This window comes from Bombus impatiens, unplaced genomic scaffold (assembly GCF_000188095.3).
Source record: "Bombus impatiens unplaced genomic scaffold, BIMP_2.2 scf_1275, whole genome shotgun sequence".
In the NCBI taxonomy this organism is placed as follows: domain Eukaryota; kingdom Metazoa; phylum Arthropoda; class Insecta; order Hymenoptera; family Apidae; genus Bombus; species Bombus impatiens.
The window spans coordinates 1,353,956-1,374,411 of record NT_177694.1 but is presented as its reverse complement, the minus strand read 5'-3'; the positions used below and the strand labels follow the sequence as shown (position 1 = coordinate 1,374,411).

Genomic DNA, 20,456 nt, shown 5'->3' with positions numbered 1-20,456 from the left:
CAACAATCAACAATCAACAATCAACAATCAACAATCAACAATCAACAGTGAACAGTCAACAGTCAACAGTCAACAATCAACAATCAACAATCAACAATCAACAATCAACAATCAACAATCAACAATCAACAATCAACAATCAACAATCAACAATCAACAATCAACAATCAACAATCAACAATCAACAATCAACAATCAACAATCAACAATCAACAATCAACAATCAACAATCAACAATCAACAATCAACAATCAACAATCAACAATCAACAATCAACAATCAACAATCAACAATCAACAATCAACAATCAACAATCAACAATCAACAATCAACAATCAACAATCAACAATCAACAATCAACAATCAACAATCAACAATCAACAATCAACAATCAACAATCAACAATCAACAATCAACAATCAACAATCAACAATCAACAATCAACAATCAACAATCAACAATCAACAATCAACAATCAACAATCAACAATCAACAATCAACAATCAACAATCAACAATCAACAATCAACAATCAACAATCAACAATCAACAATCAACAATCAACAATCAACAATCAACAATCAACAATCAACAATCAACAATCAACAATCAACAATCAACAATCAACAATCAACAATCAACAATCAACAATCAACAATCAACAATCAACAATCAACAATCAACAATCAACAATCAACAATCAACAATCAACAATCAACAATCAACAATCAACAATCAACAATCAACAATCAACAATCAACAATCAACAATCAACAATCAACAATCAACAATCAACAATCAACAATCAACAATCAACAATCAACAATCAACAATCAACAATCAACAATCAACAATCAACAATCAACAATCAACAATCAACAATCAACAATCAACAATCAACAATCAACAATCAACAATCAACAATCAACAATCAACAATCAACAATCAACAATCAACAATCAACAATCAACAATCAACAATCAACAATCAACAATCAACAATCAACAATCAACAATCAACAATCAACAATCAACAATCAACAATCAACAATCAACAATCAACAATCAACAATCAACAATCAACAATCAACAATCAACAATCAACAATCAACAATCAACAATCAACAATCAACAATCAACAATCAACAATCAACAATCAACAATCAACAATCAACAATCAACAATCAACAATCAACAATCAACAATCAACAATCAACAATCAACAATCAACAATCAACAATCAACAATCAACAATCAACAATCAACAATCAACAATCAACAATCAACAATCAACAATCAACAATCAACAATCAACAATCAACAATCAACAATCAACAATCAACAATCAACAATCAACAATCAACAATCAACAATCAACAATCAACAATCAACAATCAACAATCAACAATCAACAATCAACAATCAACAATCAACAATCAACAATCAACAATCAACAATCAACAATCAACAATCAACAATCAACAATCAACAATCAACAATCAACAATCAACAATCAACAATCAACAATCAACAATCAACAATCAACAATCAACAATCAACAATCAACAATCAACAATCAACAATCAACAATCAACAATCAACAATCAACAATCAACAATCAACAATCAACAATCAACAATCAACAATCAACAATCAACAATCAACAATCAACAATCAACAATCAACAATCAACAATCAACAATCAACAATCAACAATCAACAATCAACAATCAACAATCAACAATCAACAATCAACAATCAACAATCAACAATCAACAATCAACAATCAACAATCAACAATCAACAATCAACAATCAACAATCAACAATCAACAATCAACAATCAACAATCAACAATCAACAATCAACAATCAACAATCAACAATCAACAATCAACAATCAACAATCAACAATCAACAATCAACAATCAACAATCAACAATCAACAATCAACAATCAACAATCAACAATCAACAATCAACAATCAACAATCAACAATCAACAATCAACAATCAACAATCAACAATCAACAATCAACAATCAACAATCAACAATCAACAATCAACAATCAACAATCAACAATCAACAATCAACAATCAACAATCAACAATCAACAATCAACAATCAACAATCAACAATCAACAATCAACAATCAACAATCAACAATCAACAATCAACAATCAACAATCAACAATCAACAATCAACAATCAACAATCAACAATTCAACCGGTCAACGGTCCACCGGTCAGCGGTCAACGGTCAACGGTCAACGGTCAACCGGTCAACCGGTCAAGCGGTCAATCGGTCAACCGGTCAGCGGTCAACCGGTCAGCGGTCAACGGTCAACCGGTAAACGGTCAACCGATCAATGGTCAACGGTCAACCGGTCAGCGGTCAACGGCCAACGGTCAACGGTCAACCGGTCAACGGTCAACTGGTCAACGGTCAACACTCCACAATCAACAATCAACAATCAACAATCAACACTCGACCATCAACCATCAACCATCAACCATCAACAATCAACGATCAACAATCACGCTTCTCGAATGTGTTTGCTTCGCCGTTACGCTAGAGCTTTCGCATTCCGCAATTCGGAACGGAATGAATCTTTTGTTAAAAGCCAAACGGATTCTTTTCTCCCACTACACACGCGTTTGTTAGATGTTCGCGACCGTTGCGGCGTATGCAATTTTTAGTATATTCGGCGAAAGAACCGTAGGGATATCGATGGTACATTAGGCATGGTTTCCCTTACGCTTTGGAGGTATAGCGCTTTGCATCGCGAAACCATCAGAAAGTTCCATCGTCGAATGCCGCCACAGTCTTATTCGAACGTACCACATTTTCGGCCAAAAAGCTTATCTTTGTAATCGCGTCGAGTGTATCAAAAATAACTGATCAGTCCCGCGTTCCATTACCCATTCTAACTGTCTTTTATACCACACCGCTCTCTATTATACCACTATATCGTGCGCCGCAGGTTACTTAATTTTGGTCGCTCATAGGAGGACTCATAGGAGGCTCGGTGATCCAATTATCGTGGTACACCGCGAACGCTGAAGCACGGATGACGCGACACCCTCCGACCATCCCTTTTCACGTCGAAGGGGAAAACCAGGCTTGCCGCTATCTACGTTGGTAACGATCCTCGAACGTAGAACGGATGATGTCTCGCCATAGGCAGCGAGGATTCCATTCCGCTGACGGATATCAATTCATTTCCTGCGAAAGCTCGCAACTGCCGTATTAAATCGCCGTATCCGAATGTTTGCGAATCTTTCTTCGCCTTTGCTTCGCAATTATTCTCTATGGTCTGCGATCTCTATCGACCTGTTTCTAAGTGTGAATGGAAACTGTCTGTGCGTGTATGTGTGTATGTGTGTGTGTGTGTCTGTATTACGATACCGTTAGGTTGAACGAGATCGTCGTATACAATTTAGATTCATCGCGATACGTGACGATTCGAGAGATTGAAAATGAAGAATCGCGCACGCGAAAGAATTACACTGTCTCCGTATTCGATGCTTCGTATAAGAAGGGACGATATTGTCCGCAATTGCACGATCAATCTCCTCGTTCGCCAATGAAATCGTAGCGTGTACAGGGCGCGGCCGAATAATGCACGTACGAACGAGCATAAGGTGTGCACGATAATAACCCGATGAAAGAGTAAGAAAGAGACGTACAAGAAGATTTTTTCGTCCGAAAAAACCGAGCTTGAGGTTGAATAATTATCAGCCAGGTATAGGTAAGCAATCAGCAGGAAATAATCGTACATGTGAAAACAAATGAAAAATAAGGAATTTAAGGCTTCGTTTTCAAGACGATAGAGTACGATAAATTTTCAAATTTAATTCTCTCGAAAACCAAGCAAACAAAAATACACGTTCCACTCATTCTCGCTCGTTGAACAACCTCTTGCCGATTATTCGCTCTTGTCCAGCGTGGAATCGGTCATGTTCAAGTATAGTTGATAAATTTTCAAATCCGATTTCCTCGGAGAAATTTCATTCTATGTTTTCTTCTTATCTGTGCATAAGTAAACGCCTTACGGCCGCCTGTACATTCCGCCACACTCTCTACACCTGTAACTTCCTACCTTACCGATCTCCTGAAATTGTTCAAACGCATTTTCGCAATGCGATTAGCCCGATCAAGACCTAAAATCCATTAGACGATAGATCGAGACAGCGAATCGCGTAAACTGGAACGCAGAAGCGTAAAATATCTATCTATCAGTCGGTCGCTGAAAACGTAATAATAGTACACTCGCATCTGCTAGTGTGCGTTCGTCGTTAAAAGATTCAAGCTCGTCCGGAATTCTTTGAAAATGACCAGGATATAGAGGAGTGGCGACATTCGCAGGAGAGAGGGTTGCGATTGATTTCCTCGGAGCAATCGGATAAATCGGGCGACGTCGGTGGGCGGAACAGGCCGCGACGTATATTCGATGCGACACACAATACCGCACAGTCGAGCGTATTCTCGATGGAAAATAGAAAGCTCGCTTACAGGCCAAAAGTGAAACGATCTAGAAAACTAGGAGGCACGCGCGATAAGCAGCAAATCGTTGCTACGTGACCATCCCCTTTGCTCTACACGCATCCAACGTTCGAATCGGTCGGGAAAATTATTGTAATCTTCGGCAGCGCTTTCGATACCGGCGTAACCGGCCCGGCCCGGCCCTGTGTCGTCGAACGCTCGATAAAGTAAGGATATTCCACTTGCTATTTATTTTCGGCTCGATGGGCAACAAGAAGAATGCCGCGCGAAGCTTTTTCATTCCCGTAGCTGGCGGGAACGATCGAAAGGTGTACTCGTAGAAAGGTCTTGGTGATGCAAGCTCCTCGTTCCATTGGCAGATAGTAAGAAAAGTTAGAGGATATTTGTATTTAGATGGACGATTTTTACGGATATTTAGCTCAAGAGAAGAAAATGTTTAAAGAGGCGGATGAAACGGGGGTAGCGGAATGAAAGTCAATTTTTGCGGGTGCACGCGTAACTTCGTAGAATTCCGCGCGCGTGTATAGTCGTGGAGTTAACGCCTCTGTTAAATTACGTCGATCTGGACAAATACTTAGCGAGAAACGAATAAATTCTGAAGGTACACGAACGTTGACATATTCCACGGTGACAAGCTTAAACAACGCGACACTTTGTTCTACCGAATAGTTGCACGAGGATACAGTTCTCCTGAGTTGTGCAATTAAGAAAGAACGAAGAGAAACTAGTAACTAGTGTAAGGATCAGAAGGATGTGATTTGTTAGAAAAGGGTTAATTTCATTGCTAAAAACGCCGTCTTCTAGGATCGCGATAAATCTGTAGAAATGTTACTCTTCGCGTATTTAAACGATCATCATCGTACAGACTCGTTAAATAGCAATTTAAATAAGAAGACGAGGAAATGAAATAGAGCAAAAGGAAGAGACACGTGAAACGCGATAATATTGCTGCAACGCGGACCGTATCAGCTCGTGAACGGAAAATATCGAATATCGATTTAACCGAAGGCTCGAAACCTTGGCATTGAATTCACCAGCCTGGCTGCCTCTTTTGCCTTCGCTCTCTATCTCCTCTTTATTTTCCGGTACGCTTTTCATGCGTTCCGCTTTTTCTTCCCTTTTCATACGCGCCATTGTTAGACTAGACTAGACGCTCTGAAACTACTTTTCACCCGGGGGGCTGCAACCTACACGCTCACCGCTTCGCAATATCAGCCTATATTTTGTCGTTACGCCATTGTGGCCCCTGCTGCAACTCACGAAACCCCGGTATCCCTTGTTTTCTTTTCACCTACGCTTCGGCGAAGCTCCGCGGTTCTTCTTAATACCCGGTGTCATTCCGTTGCCTGGTCAGAAGGCTTGGTTCCTGGCTTTTGTCTGCCACAGACGCGATACAGGCGTTTAAACGATCTAAAAATTGGAGACGAAAGGGATAAAGAGATCGCGCGATTCCTAGAGAGATACGACGATGATTAATTACGTCGTGACGATTCCGCACGTCACGGACCACCTGTTCCGATTTTCTCGCAGCGATGTGCCTTTTATGCGCCTCCTATCGTCTCCTCGTTACACGCGTTACGTTCGTCATCGAGAATCGATAAATTCTTCCCAAAAGGGAATCTACGCACGAGATTCTTTCACGCGTAATGGATCACTCGCAGCGTCAAGAACAGAGTAGCATCTCACGGGTATTTCTTGCTCCAAAGAAAGAAACCACGAAGACGGACAAAAAAGAACGCGTTTAGGAAGAACATATTTTTTCAAAATCGCGAACGAAAAGCACCGCTCTTCCATTCTACCTGTACCTTTCTTATTTCCGTAGAATATTCGCAGAGAGGTGAAATCTGTCGCGTTGAAATTCCAGTCTTAGCCGCAATCTAGTCGGTCGGATTTCAGACTCTCGCGACCTTTATCGAGCCACGTATTTCCGATTCTTCGAGTTTCGCAATGTTCGCTCAACGTCGTATCGTTAACGCGCCGAGATTTCGGTCTCGCGATTTTATCTTTTATTTCTTTCCAGCGACTGCCTGTATTTAAAACAAAATTACTGCCAACGTCTGAAGCTTCTTCGCAGAGCGTCTTCGACGATTGCCTTGGCACTTTGCGATGTTACTTGTTACGTCGCTGCCTAATCTTTCTCCGTTTTCATTATTCGCTACCATGTGCCACGTGCTTCCTTTGCTTCGCCACTGCGTGTAAACGCGTTCTACTCTCGACATTCTTTTCCGTCAAGCAACACGTTTCACGTTGCTCGTGCTGCGTGTAGCGCAGTTCAATAATCGAACTAGCTAAGCCAGCAGTCTAAGTAACGTAAGAAGAATACATCTGTGAAATTTCTATTACTCACTGTCGTCTCTAATTATTCGTCTGGCAATCCACCTGTCTCGACGTATCGTTTCTCACTACGAACTGCAAAGGGTTAAGGGGATGTCCCGAATTAGAACGGTCTGAAACAGCGTTTCTTCGTGATTTTTTTTTAGAAGGGAAAGAAGGAAATGAAGTTATTGAATTTTGAGGTATGGTTTTATATATGGTGTAATGAATACAAAGAAATTTGTTTTAAAAGAAATTCAATCGGCTGATTAAACACAGACTGAACAAAACCGAAAAGGGATTAAGTTATTGTATATTTTTCTTCTGGATGAACTAAACAACGGCAGAAAAAAGTGTGAAATAAAAAAAAAGAAAAATAAACTTTAAGGTACTATAACAATTATTTAAATAAACTTTTCCACGAACTTTTTTAGTTCACCCAGAAGAAAAATATATAGTAATTTAATCCCCTTTTGGTTCTTCGTTTCAGTCAAGAATTACGAAATAGATCTTCCTGGCCGATTGAAGACTGCAGCGACAAGACGCCCATGAAATAGGCTTAGAAATCTGTTATAATTTTTCTTTTTTCACTTAAAAAAATTTTTTTTTGTATTCGTTAAACATATATAAAACCATACCTCAAAGTTCAATAACTTCATTTCTTTCTTTCCCTTTAAAAAAAAATCACAAAGAAACGCTGTTTCAGAACATTCTAATTCAGGACACCCCCTTAAAAAACACAGTGGAAATGCGGAGAAACGTATCTCGAACCCGTCACTAAGTAGTAGGATCGTTGGTAAAGTCGACGCCGAATACTCGCGACCTACTTGCTATCCATCAATCCGATACATGGCAGTCGTGCGAAATTTATTCGCAATTGCGAAGGCGGCTGACAGAAGACGAAAACAGGATAAGCTTTTGGGAGAATCCGCGACACAAAAGCGTGGCAGATTACGCGCTGAAAGTTGCAGCGTAGCTTTGGAACAAGGTCCACGAATATACAATAACGAAGTAAAACCTAGTTCGCCAAAGCGTGTTACGTTCTCGCAGCTGAGCTACGCGTCTCGTTACTTCTATCCACGACTACGCTCTGTCGTGTCTTCTCGTCCAAGCGTACGTACAGTCGACAACGAAAATATCGTGGACAAGTTAGCGGCAACCGGCTACCAACGAAGCTTCGCTGAACGCTGCCTTGCCTGTGTCAAAAATGGAAATATATTCGTTTCCACCGTTTGCTAAATGTTAATTCGCGTAGAGGAAAATCCCGTACTAAAACGCTCAACTTTGCGAATTTATTTATGCGAATTTTTGCGAATGGATTTATTAGAGCTTCGCGGGACTTTCGGGTTTACACGCAACTCCTTGCAAATTCTATACGTTTACTTATCGCTATATAAGCTTTGTCAGATTATACTTTGGTAACTTGGTAATTGGCAAGGGAGATTGCACGAAGCGAACTGTAATTCTATTTGGATATTTTCGTAATGAACAAGAGAGAAGAACGAGAGAAAGAGAATTTTGAAGATGTGTTTTATTATTTATCCAGTTGGCTGTTTCTCACGGGTACGCTCGTCACGCGTGAAAAGTAGCTAGAATTTGCTATTTAAATTGCAATTCCAGTGAAAACTAAGATATATCGGTAAATTTTAAGATCTTTCGAATATTTGCAGACCGAGACGAAATAAAACGAACAAATAGAAAGATATAAATAATTATTACGAGATCGTATACAGTCGTTTCCTTCGTTCTCTGCACATTTTAGCTGCACGCTTTTCAAAGAGGTCGCTACAGCTAACTGATCGAGATAATGACAAAACGAAACCTCTAATTTCTTCCGATTTTGCCCAATGGGCTGGATAAGACCCCCATACATGGAGAATGATTAGGTTCCTCCATTCCCTAGCCGATACGGTCTCCGTATGCCCATCTATTACACCGTGTACGTACAGTGTAACCAATCTTCTTGCAAAGAAGCCCGCATCATATTCTTCCCGACGATATAAGCAGATCTACCGTTTGATTTAGTCTCTTTCTTCGCCAACTTTTCCTGTTTTCGGCTGTTGTTCGTCATCCTAAGTTCGACGGTTACTCGTCCTTCTGTCTTTTCCCAATAGTAACGAGCAATTCGTTTTCGTATCGAGGCGATTCCCATTTTACGTGATAACAAATCGATCACGAAACTCTGTCGACGAACGCTCGAATATGACAGAAGAAGACAATTACCGAACAATTAATTATCAGATCATTCCATAAGTAAATTCGGTAAACAGTGATTGGTTTTCGCATACCAGACGAAAGTAAAAAGTTACCTGTCGACGATCCATCGATGATGAATTTTCTCGTACTTTTTGTAATTCGTTAGCCCAGCCTCTGAAACTTCTCGCTTCAGTTTTGTAAAACTCCGATAGCGACGACTTCCGCCGTCCTAAACTGAGCTCTTAGAAGAAAACCACGTTACTTACGGGATGATCGAACGTACAAGTGCGAAATAAGTAAAAGTACGTTGTACAGTTTTGTACAGGTTTCTTCCGCCGTAGAACGTACGAATAAATAAAAAATAAATAAATTAAGTACACGCGAAATTTCGTCGATACTTCTTCCCACCATCTGGCCATTTATTTTTGTCTCCGACTGTAGGTGTATCCGCGCTACGGTTTTTTAGCTTTTTCGCCATTGTTCTGCGTACACACAGGGGAATCCCCGCTTCGTCCCGACGAGCTGTTCCGTGTTTTCTTACGCCTCCGCTTTCTCTCTCGAGCCTCGCCGTGTTATCGACAAATTAAAAGCTCGCAACCTTCCGCCACTCTAGACGACGGAATCAACGCGGAAACGCAAGCTGGATACGATGGTGTGTCGCCAAGAAGCGTAAGGATCGTTGGCAAGATCAAATGATCGTGAAACGTTTAATGCTGCAGCCGAGGGCCACGCCGAAGTCTCGCGCTGCGTGTTCTGTTAATTTCGACGAGCCACGTTATTACCGCGCGATCCTCGCGATGAACACGTACAAAATGTAAGTTTCGTTCTCGATCTCGTAGAGAAAAGTAGGAAAATCCAGCGCACAGCTGAAGAGTCAAACGTCTTCTGGGAACTGCAAACGCTGGGTTAACTGTAATTTCTTGACACCTACATATTCCACGTTTGTTTACTCGTGTATTATTTATTATTACTAATGGCTAGCTAAAGCTAATAATTATAACACGTAGACTGTCACGCGATATTTTTTAGCTTCGCCTATGAGCAACGATATTTCATTTTTGTAAAATGTTACATTAATTACGATCAATCGTTGTACAGCACTTTGTTCGTTTTATACTGTTCCCAGGTATTCGAAATTTGTTGGTTGATCGACTCAATCGTTACGAAATAACGTAAAAAGTCCTGTCATCGATGAATACTGTCGCGAATATCGGTGAATGTAAACGTGTTTGTGATAAATCGAACGCTATGGGCTTTCATAAACGCTTTATGCTCGATGCACCGCTTGAACGAAAACGTATAAATTAAAAATGCCTGTTAAAACATTGACAGCTTACCAAGCTATCAAAATCTGTCGAATCTTTCAAGACTTTCGAGCTTATCGATACTTGCGGTACTTATCGAAACTTTCAAGAGTTAGAATCACGTTCGCAGTGATTCGAATTTTTCCTCGCACCTAAACGATATTCCAAGTGTTTCAGATTCCATCGCTGACTGGATACTCGAGCCTCAGCATGTTCCAGGCGAAAAATCGTCTACGAGAAAGAAAGAAGAGGAAGGGAGACACGGAGAATCGAGGAGCAGCAGAAAAGAACGGAGCCCGCGTCGCCTGGACAAAGAATAAGGGGATTAGTTTTAATTGGAACTAACGCGGCTAGATTCTTGTAAAAATCGTGGATAATATTTGCATTTATCCACGGTAACGATACCCGTTAGAAACTCGCTGCAATTTTTACAATGACTTAAACAATGGCAGTTACTTTTAATTTCACGCGCATTTTCGTTGTCTTCTTTCTTTCTTCTTTCTTCTTTTTTTTATGTGTGTGTAACGGGATCAGAGATTTTTAGGTTTCGTTCGTTTCAAATCTTCTCGTACTTGTCTGGAGCGGTGTTATTATCTGAAAATTATATGTAGCCGAGTAGTAACGTGCAGGAAAAGTAACATGCATAGGAAAAGTGAGGAAATGAACGAAGGGGATGATCGTGTTAGCGTGTTGCGTCTGGGACGTAAGAATGTGGCACGAGACGATGTCAAATTGCGTCTCGTTAAGTTGTATGCGCGAATGCTCGTGTTGTGTTTTAACTACGTCCACGACCAGCGTGAAGAATTAATCCTACGATCGATTAAACGTGGTAGAATTGACAAATAAATATGAAATTATAAAATGAGATAACAAAGAATTCTCTGGATAATTTTGTGATCTATCGTAACTTTATGATCAATTTCTATCTTCTCAAGTGAAAAGATAGACGTAAAATGAAACGAAAATAATTTAACCAATTGACATCAAAGGATTGCACATCTGAGAGCGCGTCTGTGACTTTTCGCTGCAGCATCCGATGCAGAGTAACATCTGACCATCGCGCAACCTCGAACTGCCTTCCTTAGGGAGAGACACCTCGGGACGTGTTCAGAATTCGTCTCTGCCACTTCTCAACTCACGGAATAGATTCTGTTCCTTCTCTGTATTCGAAATTTGTAGCTCGATTCCAGCTACATATTTCGTGAAGTATTGCCGCACTTAAGATTCCCTGGGTCGTTACAATCAATCGCATTACCTATTTAGAATATTATAAATAAAATATCAGTTTGAAGCATAGTGGTAAGTTAAGTATTGTATAAAAGCACAGACTGTTCTATCTACCAAAATTAAGGGACAATTTATTATCCGTCATTAACCCGGAATAAGTGGTGCGTGAAATATGCAAATGCTATTCCACGTGTATTCCGCGTTTATGTTTATTCATAGAGTTCTCAACAGTTCTTACTTTACGAGAGAAAAAAGGGTGAATTACAGATGTACACCGGATACATTTCATTCTCTGTGCCTAGTCCAACAAAAGATCCATTGGGTGACACGTTTCATCATTTGGGAAAAATAAAGACCCTTGTGTAAAAAATTAGAATTTATTCTTATATTCATAATAAATTAAATATTATAATACGTTAATTAATTCTAAGCCAATTCTTTTGCGGTCAACATCTACTGAAAGTACTTTCACCTCTACACGCTGACCTATCGAAACTACCGAATTCTTTAACCATTTCGTTGGTATAAGCCCGTCTCTACCCGCTCCTATATCCACAAACACTCCAAAGTGTGTAATGTTTCGTATCGCACCCGTGACTGTTATCCCCGCGCTCAAATCATTAATACTGAGCAAACTCTTTCGAAAAAGAGGAGTACGAGTCTTTAATCGTATATCCTCGTCCTTCTTCATAGATAAGCCTTTGACTATCACCTCCATAGTCGTCTCGTTAGTATCAAGCTTCCGGGCCAGACCAACGAGCCCTTCGTCAGCACACGATTTTACTTTTTCGATGAACTCCGTAGTTCCGAAATTCTCCAAGTTACAATTGCAATATTTCAAGAAACGTTCGGCTATTTTATACGATTCAGGATGGATCCAAGATTGATCTAATAAGTTATATGTCTGCTTAGACTTCTTAGCAGGCTTGCGTTTCTCAGAATTATCATTCATTGAAGTCTCTGGCAATATCCTAATGAAGCCAGCACATTGTTCGAACACCTTGTTCCCAATTCCTTTCACATCCAGTAATTGTTGCCTATTTTTAAACGGTCCAAATTCGGATCTCCATTCTATAATGTTGTTTGCCCTGGATGCATTCAAACCTGCAACTCTTCTTAAAAGACACTGAGATGCAGTGTTCACATCCACGCCTACAAAGCTCACAACCTCTGAAACAACCTGTAGTCATTTTTATAGTTGTTATTGAATTTGTCAATTAATTACTTCATCTTGAATCTTAAAGCTATTGGATTTTATATTCACCTCGTTTAATGCCGCTAACAATTGCTTCTCTGGTAGATCATGCTGATACATTCCCACACCTAAATGTTTAGGTTCTACTTTTACTAATTCAGCGAGTGGATCTTGTAGACGTCTCGCTATAGAAATAGCAGAGATTAAATTCGTGTCGAGGTCCGGGAACTCGGATTTTGCTTCGGGACCACAGCTGTAAATCGATGCTCCGGCTTCGTCAACTATCGTGTACGAAACCTCGATCGATCCGAATGCATTGGACTTAATTAACTTGTTTAGAAACATTTCAGTTTCTCTACAAGCTGTAGCATTGCCCAACGCTAAAATTGTGGCCTTATATTTCGTCACTAAAGCTACCAAAACATCGGCTGATTCATTGTAAGATTTTTTCCCCTTTGTGTGTGGATAAATTACATCTGTTTCAAGTACATCACCCTGTTCAGAGATTACCGCTAATTTACAACCGTGCGAAAATCCTGGATCTATAGCAAGTATGATCTTTCCTCGTACAGGTGGAGTAAGAAGCAACTGTTTAACGTTAGTTACGAAAACTTCTATAGATGCTGTCTCTGCTTTTTGTTTCATTTCGCTTCTCACTCTACGTACTACTAAGGGTTTTATCAGCTTTGTATAAGCATAGTTAATACTGTCGTTTAATAATTTAGAATGTAATTTAGATGCTGTGATAGCTGCGTTATATTGTTTATAACAGTGTGCTTTAAATCCATTTTCGAAAAAGTCAGGAATGGTCATTTTTACAGTAAGAAATTTTTGCGCTTCCCCACGATTAATAGCCAATATCTGATGAGGTTTAATGTATTTTGTGTTTGCACTAAAGTCATAATACGTTTCATACTTTCTCTGAGCATCCTTTTCTTTACTATCTTCAGATTTACTATTGGTTTTACATTCTGTAATCTGGATTTTTATCGCAGATTTGCTTTGAAGCTCTTTGACTTTATCGAATACAGTTTTATTCTTATTTATAATATCTGCTATAATATGTACAATTCCATCCATAATCTGTTGCTCAGTTTTTAATCCATCTTTAGTGGAATCGATAAAAGAAGATAATGGAGGTAGTGCCTGACCCTGTAACACAAAATCACTTACAGATCCCAAACCTAGCTCTTTTGCTCTTTCTGCTAAAGTTCGCTTAGATGCCGGCTTAAAAAAAGAATATATATGTTCTAAGTCGTCTAAAGATTTGGCAGATACAACAGCAGAATGCATAGCAGGAGACCACTGTCCTAATTTATCAATAGACTTCAATATAGTATTAGCACGTTGTTTGATAACTTTAGCATGATCAAGACTTTCTTTCAGTGCTCTTAGCTTATCTGGCTCCATGCCACCAGTCATATCCCTCCTATATCTTGCAATAAATGGGATTGTATTGTCATTATTAAAAAGCTTTATAACATTTTCTACTATATGTTGTTCAATATTGTTCACTTCGCTAACATAATCTTCAACAGTCCATTCTTTCAATTCTGTAGATTTTAAAGATATATCTTTTAATATTTGTTTAATATTTCCTGCATCAGAATTTTGTAGTTCTTCTTTTTTCATCTTTGCATTTTTATTTTGTGTCTTTTTATTCAAATCTACTGATTCATTTGTGTTATCTATAAGTTCTGTTTTTATTCTTTTTCTTCCAAGTTTTGTTACTATTTGTTTACTATTTTTACTTAATGAAACGGTTCTCTTGGTACTATTTGTAATTGTCTTCCTCTTTTTCTGAGGTGCTTTCGTGGGAACATAATTTTCATCATTTGAAACATCTGCAGGTTCACTCTCAGAATCACTTGAAGAAATAATTATTTTACTTGCTCGAGACACTTGTCGTATGCTCCTTTTCATTGTAGCGTTTTTTACAAGTAAAGTACAAATATCTAAACTACTTAAAAAAATGAAGATTCGTCCATAACCTTCGTTAATTATAAATTAAAAAATTCTAGGTTAATTATTAAATGTACAAAACATATTTATACACATATATGTCATATAATTTCTTTTAATCTCTTACTTAACTACGAATAAGATTGTCATAAAAAACTAGAAAATTGCTGTAACTCTACTTAATAATCATAATAATCAATAGAATTTTCCGAACAAGTTCAAGTACATCTTCCGACTAACCTTTGAAAATGTGCCTTAAGTTAAGGCGCTTGACGAGTTCGTGTAATCGGAAAATTCTCAATATTTTTCGAGATTATACAAAAATTACGGATGAGATTATGAAATTATAATGAATAACTTTTGTAATTTTTCAATTATTATATTTCATACAGATTTAGTATAAGATTTCTTCATATATTTCAGGTGATTTTGCTTTACATACGTAGCTAAAATCTTCATATTTATAAAAATTTGATAATTATTTTTTTTTTAAGGTACTTTACTTAATAATGATTTGTCTCAAAGGACGATTTACGCTTCTGTAATATTAAAAACATAGGAATTAAAATAAACATAATAATGTGCAATAATGCCGGAATACAGCTACGTATTTTGATATTGTAAATTTTTATACGATTCAAATATATAAACAATATATTATGGCAGAAAAATTTCGATCGTTCATCAAAGTATTAAACAACGAAATAAATAAACATCAACTGTTTAATGCAACTACAAGAATTAGTAGCGTCACTGGAAGGGCACAAGAAAAGTTGAACAATATACAAAGTGCAGTTGCTGCAAAGTATGATGTTCTTGCAAAGGTATTACATTTCATCTATTCATCAATAAATATAAAAAATTATAATGTACGTATGTTTAAATATAAATCATTTAAATTTATTTACTCCAGCAAATCAGTAATGATTTAACAATAATTCAAAATGTAAATGGACCACAATTAGCACCAAGTCCATTACCAAAGAAAGTTGTAAAATGGTGGCAATGGTATCAACAAATAACAGGTTTGGACAAGGTTGAAATAGCCAAACAACAAGTGATCTTTGCGCAAGACAAGTTGTTCAAATGTCAAGATGAGAGGAGACAATTGAATCGTGAAGCAATGTTAATAAATGATAAATTAAAGGAAGTATATTCAGAACTTATTCAAATTAAGAGGGATGATCCAAAGTATGTACAATTGACAATAGTGGAAAACAAAAATCTTCAAGATCAAACAAAGATTATGACGGAGCTTAATTTGTTAGAGAAAGAGGAAAAAGAACATTTCACATTATTAGCAACAGCTATTAAAGAATATCATGATAGTCAAACAATGAATGCTCAAAAGCATAAATACTTATCTATTGTTGCATCTGCTCTATTAGCAATCATATCATTGGTAGCTTCGATAATATATAACAATATAAGGGTAGCAAATATTCAAAACATTCTATCTGAAGCACAAGAAAAGAATGAAAATGTGCTCAGAAATAGTTTTCTATCATTAGAAAATAGTTTAAATACAATTCGTAAAACAATAGAAAAAAATAGTGAACCAAAAGTAGTCACGGTTAATGAAGAATTAGATAATAGTAATATTACAGAATTGCAAAGAGCTTGTGTTGTATTTGGGGCATGTATTGTTGGCATATATATACTGAGATCGGTAATTGGTTAAAGGTTACTTTTCAATTCATAGTAATAAGTTTATTTTAAATAATTTTTTAGTAACAGAGATTTATTCGTTTATCAATGTTTTATAAATAAATGTATAATACATGTATATAATTATATAATGAAATAAAAAATACATTAATATATGCATTTAATTTGATATATTGTATGACGTTTTGTAGTATTTTGTTATCATGTTATTTAGTTGCATTGTTTTTTGTATAAGAAACCAAGGCTATACTTTTCTCAGAAAAATACACATATATATTTGATAAACTGAGCAAATACAATGTGATATTTTTATATGGACAATCGTTTAACTAATTTTTATCTGCAATAAATGATTTCATTAAAAATAAAATGAAATTGTTATGTGTCAAATATTAAGCAATTTAAATTTTAATTATCTGAATTATTTTATGTATTCCAGGATTTCCATTCCATACCATCTGGTAGCTTTACTTCAACTTTTCCTTTGCTCACTTCTGACCAATTTGTGCTTAACACTGTACCACCAGACTCTTGCTATATATGTAGAAATATTACAGTGTTAAGATCAATACAACATATTTGTCAAACGCTTTTTGAAAAGAAATACTCACAAAAGATTTATTCATTGCACGTCTAACTTCATCAGATCCACTACCATATATCTGTTGGAATAAAGCATAGAGAGCAGCTTCTCCTATAGGCTTCTCTTCTGCTTCTTGTTTCTCAATCTCTTTCTCTACTTTATTCCAATCCCGTGTCTTTTTGGTAGTTCCAGGATTCTCTGGTGGTTGATTTCCAGCATGCAAAATTTCTTAAAAAATTTAAGTCATTTTAATATGACAATTCAAAGCAGGTTCTGTTTACATATAATATTTGGATCTTTGGTTTACCTTGAGGTATGGGTTGTACTGTATTTTGTGCAACAGGATTTCCTTCCAAAGCAGACCATGTAATTCCATCTTGTTTTTTCAATTTAATTTCTATTTTAGATGGATCAACTTTGTATGTGCATTGATCTGGTATTATTGCATGAGCTAAATCTAACTCCAAGCTATATTCATTGCCTGATGGTAACTGGGCAGACACACTCAACTAAGACCAAACAAAGAATAAAATATACAACTGATATTCAACAAAACGATAACTATTTTCACGTAAATATAACCGACAAAAATGCAAAATGCACTAGTTGAAAAAACATTATATACATCTTACACTTTCACAAATGTAATAATTACCGTATTCTTCTCATAAACAACTTTGACATTTTGTGCACTTTTCGCAAGAATCGGAACTATAACATGACTTTCTGTTTGATACCAATCGTGCCTTATTTTTGGAACTGGCATCTGTAAATGTTAAAAATTTTTATGTTACGTGTACAGTATTGATGTATTAACCACATTTCTTACTTCATCATTATTCACTGCTGTTGGAGTTTCTTCGTTACCCATTAGATCGATTCTTCTCTAAAATATCAAAGACAGACCATTAAGAAATTTAACACAACATTCACATATATCGTACTTCTCGAAAGTTCATATGAATACTATAGACAAGGAACATAATACAAAAGAGATGCTAATCATAAAAGAGAGCAAACTATAAGGTGTACCATCTTATCGGTTTAGAAAAATCGGAAAAAGATTTTGTTGTATCTGTTTTAGATTTTATATGTATAGTAATAAATAGACTGTAGATTTTTATGCAAATTCATATTTTTGAGAATATAATGAAAGAAATAGAATTTCGGTAAAGTGATTCTGTAATTTGATTGATATGGTTGTGTTCTAAAATAAGTTTATTTGGATCCATGGATCTCTTAGAAATTAAGTCAAAATGGTTGAACTTCCTGTGAGATAAATGAAAAGAAGCCAACTTCCGGCGGCGCTTCAATGTTTTTATTAGTGTTACAAAATTTAATGTACACAAATGTGAGGTTAAAAATCATAAATAAAAATTAAAGTTAAACAGTGATTGATAAAAATGAAAGAACCGTTCAAGGCGATTATTGATGATGTAATTATAGAACCATCCAAAGTTCAGCCAATCATTGGTAATTGCACTTTTATTCATTAAAAAGTATTTCGATATTTGAAACAACTCGTGTGTAAATTATTTTTTGAAAAATAATCGAATCGTGAAATTATACTACTCTTATAATCGTAATTGCCATTTGTTTTCATCGATTTAGTTCTAAATTACAAGTGATAAACAACTTGTTCGATTTGTCAATTTATAATTCATATATTACATGTATTCATTTTGAGAAAAACCTTTATAATTTTTTATAGTTAATTTTCAAAATGGAGAGCTCAAGGATGAGGAAGCCAAAAAAATGTCGTGTGGATTATTTTACGATCAAAACAAGAAGAAGACGATGCTGGCTATGTCAAATGGACAGATTGTTTATAGAGGCTATAAACCAGATACGAGCCAAGATTTGATGCGTAGTATGCTTGTTCTTCGTAACAGAAGGACAGGGAAGGTAAGATTGGTTCAGGTTGAACGTTGGCAAGTGACTCCAGTTTTGGAAAAACCTGCAGTAGAAGAAAATAAGGGTGCAGAAGATGAAAAGATCGCTAAGTTGAACAAACAGTTTGGTTCAAAGAAAGTGAAAAGGAGGATAGAGCAGTACGAAAGATTAAAAGTGAATGTAGAATCTGTTAAAGAACAACTTGAACAAACTGTATCTAGTAAGGAATTGTCTTTGCAAATGTTTTATGATATACGCATAATCTCGTGCTAATTTTGCTAAGAATAAAGTTAAAATTTATTTTCATCACAGATGTTGAAATTGACAGAATGGACTTGTCAATACAATTGCCAGATAATGAGTATATTACAAATACCACTTTACCAGAGTGTAATAGAGATGCAACTAGTGTAAATGATGTATATAATATTTTTGATATTGTACCAAAAAGTAAATTGGAATCTTTGTACGATAGTGTTACAGAAATTTTAAATGGCAATTCTAATAATAAACAAGAGTATGTTTATTTCGAAAAATTACTATCTTTCTTTATTATTGTATTGTATACTAATATATACATTTATTGTTATTATATGTCTTATTATTTATTATTATTAATTATTATTTATTATTATTTATTTATTATATTATTTGTCTTATTATATACTAATATATACTAATATATACATTATTTTTCAGAAATTCAAAATTTTTCACTCGGACATTATATCATGTGAAATCTGATCCAGATAATCTTAAAAAGGCTGCGCTGTTGATTTATGTTCAATCAGTTGCAGCCTGGTTAAATATGCCAATCAAGGATGCTAAAAAACGTGGTATTGAAGTTTGTTCAGCTTCTCAAGAAATTAATTCGCATATAATAGACACGTACAGTGTTCAGAGCAAACATGGGAGGTATGTGCAACAGACATATAATAATCACATAACAAAAATGTTTAGTAATTCAATCATTAATTTTTAATATTTTATAGAATGAGGCCAACCAGTGTAAAAGATAAGGGAGTAATACATTGTATGATCTTAGCACTGATAATTAACAACTTTACATTAGATTTGGAATTATTTGCAACCATATTCAGTCATCGTATAGGTCTAAAAAAAATGACAGACCTTGCTAGAATTGTTGGTGCTTTACCTAACAAAGAGAACAAGAAACTTATTACTCTAAAAGTTCCATTGCCAGCAGCAGTGTCTGTTGTAAAAAAGGGAAAAAGGAAATAGTTATACACGGGTACAAATTTTCTATAGCTATTTTATAAATGGATTAAATTTCATATTTGTTAACTTTGTATAAATCGGAACCGAATTTATATTTAATTGAATAAACATTCGTTTATTATAGTTCGACCATTCTTACTATTTTAATGCTTCAAACTTTCCATGTTACAGCTTTTCCACTCTTCCAAAATATTTCCATAACTCCTGCAAAAATACGAATTCCAATGTCAATAATCAACATGAATTACCAAAATTCGAAAAAAGAATGCAGATCAATAATTTTAGCGATCAAATGACGAACGGCGTAAAAAGCAAGAAAGTTCCTAAGTTGAAAAAGGAGGATGAAGAAAGATGTAGAAAGATAATTACATTC

At 36.2% G+C, this 20,456-nt stretch overlaps 4 protein-coding genes across 6 annotated transcripts; 2 read left to right on the top strand and 2 right to left on the bottom strand.

Moving 5' to 3' along the window:
* Window positions 1-10,815: 10,815 nt before the first annotated feature.
* LOC105680198 (S1 RNA-binding domain-containing protein 1) lies at window positions 10,816-14,852 on the bottom strand. Its single transcript, XM_012392025.3, has 2 exons — window positions 12,808-14,852; window positions 10,816-12,723 (listed from the first exon to the last, which is right to left on the bottom strand). The coding sequence occupies exons 1-2, from the start codon at window positions 14,659-14,661 to the stop codon at window positions 11,950-11,952; spliced, it is 2,628 nt and encodes an 875-aa protein (XP_012247448.1). The 5' UTR covers window positions 14,662-14,852; the 3' UTR covers window positions 10,816-11,949.
* Window positions 14,853-14,984: 132 nt separating this feature from the next.
* On the top strand, window positions 14,985-16,430 carry LOC100746552 (mitochondrial potassium channel-like). Of its 2 annotated transcripts, none has more exons than XM_012392027.3 (3): window positions 14,985-15,123; window positions 15,195-15,524; window positions 15,614-16,430. In XM_012392027.3, exons 2-3 carry the CDS (start codon window positions 15,360-15,362, stop codon window positions 16,379-16,381), a joined length of 933 nt encoding a protein of 310 aa, XP_012247450.1. In that variant the 5' UTR covers window positions 14,985-15,123; window positions 15,195-15,359; the 3' UTR covers window positions 16,382-16,430. The 2 variants fall into 2 exon arrangements, with proteins under 2 accessions (XP_012247450.1, XP_012247451.1); XM_012392028.3 differs by having other exon boundaries at window positions 14,997-15,123; window positions 15,226-15,524.
* A 93-nt stretch (window positions 16,431-16,523) lies between these two features.
* On the bottom strand, window positions 16,524-17,939 carry LOC100744385 (protein SGT1 homolog). Its single transcript, XM_012392029.3, has 5 exons — window positions 17,781-17,939; window positions 17,607-17,717; window positions 17,259-17,460; window positions 16,980-17,179; window positions 16,524-16,902 (listed from the first exon to the last, which is right to left on the bottom strand). Exons 1-5 carry the CDS (start codon window positions 17,820-17,822, stop codon window positions 16,795-16,797), a joined length of 663 nt encoding a protein of 220 aa, XP_012247452.1. The 5' UTR covers window positions 17,823-17,939; the 3' UTR covers window positions 16,524-16,794.
* Window positions 17,940-18,231: 292 nt separating this feature from the next.
* LOC100744507 lies at window positions 18,232-20,389 on the top strand. 2 transcript variants are annotated; one of them, XM_012392026.3, is made up of 6 exons: window positions 18,232-18,424; window positions 18,663-19,064; window positions 19,157-19,361; window positions 19,544-19,759; window positions 19,837-20,096; window positions 20,255-20,389. In XM_012392026.3, the coding sequence occupies exons 1-5, from the start codon at window positions 18,355-18,357 to the stop codon at window positions 20,084-20,086; spliced, it is 1,143 nt and encodes a 380-aa protein (XP_012247449.1). In that variant the 5' UTR covers window positions 18,232-18,354; the 3' UTR covers window positions 20,087-20,096; window positions 20,255-20,389. The 2 variants fall into 2 exon arrangements, with proteins under 2 accessions (XP_012247449.1, XP_003493726.1); XM_003493678.4 differs by lacking the exon at window positions 20,255-20,389 and having other exon boundaries at window positions 19,837-20,155.
* Window positions 20,390-20,456: the final 67 nt, after the last annotated feature.

Bases quoted from the DNA above. Each gene is read 5' to 3' on its own strand.
- LOC105680198 (XM_012392025.3), bottom strand. From the start codon at position 14,661: ATGAAAAGGAGCATACGACAAGTGTCTCGAGCAAGTAAAATAATTATT. The intron at 12,724-12,807 runs GTGAATATAAAA...AAATGACTACAG, and splicing joins TGTTAGCGGCATTAAACGAG to GTTGTTTCAGAGGTTGTGAG.
- LOC100744385 (XM_012392029.3), bottom strand. From the start codon at position 17,822: ATGGGTAACGAAGAAACTCCAACAGCAGTGAATAATGATGAA. The intron at 17,718-17,780 runs GTAAGAAATGTG...TAACATTTACAG, and splicing joins CAGCAGTGAATAATGATGAA to ATGCCAGTTCCAAAAATAAG. The intron at 16,903-16,979 runs GTGAGTATTTCT...CTACATATATAG, and splicing joins GTGCAATGAATAAATCTTTT to CAAGAGTCTGGTGGTACAGT.
- LOC100746552 (XM_012392027.3), top strand. From the start codon at position 15,360: ATGGCAGAAAAATTTCGATCGTTCATCAAAGTATTAAACAACGAAATA. The intron at 15,525-15,613 runs GTATTACATTTC...TATTTACTCCAG, and splicing joins AGTATGATGTTCTTGCAAAG to CAAATCAGTAATGATTTAAC.
- LOC100744507 (XM_012392026.3), top strand. From the start codon at position 18,355: ATGAAAGAACCGTTCAAGGCGATTATTGATGATGTAATTATAGAACCA. The intron at 19,362-19,543 runs GTATGTTTATTT...ATTATTTTTCAG, and splicing joins AATTCTAATAATAAACAAGA to AAATTCAAAATTTTTCACTC. The intron at 19,760-19,836 runs GTATGTGCAACA...AATATTTTATAG, and splicing joins GTTCAGAGCAAACATGGGAG to AATGAGGCCAACCAGTGTAA.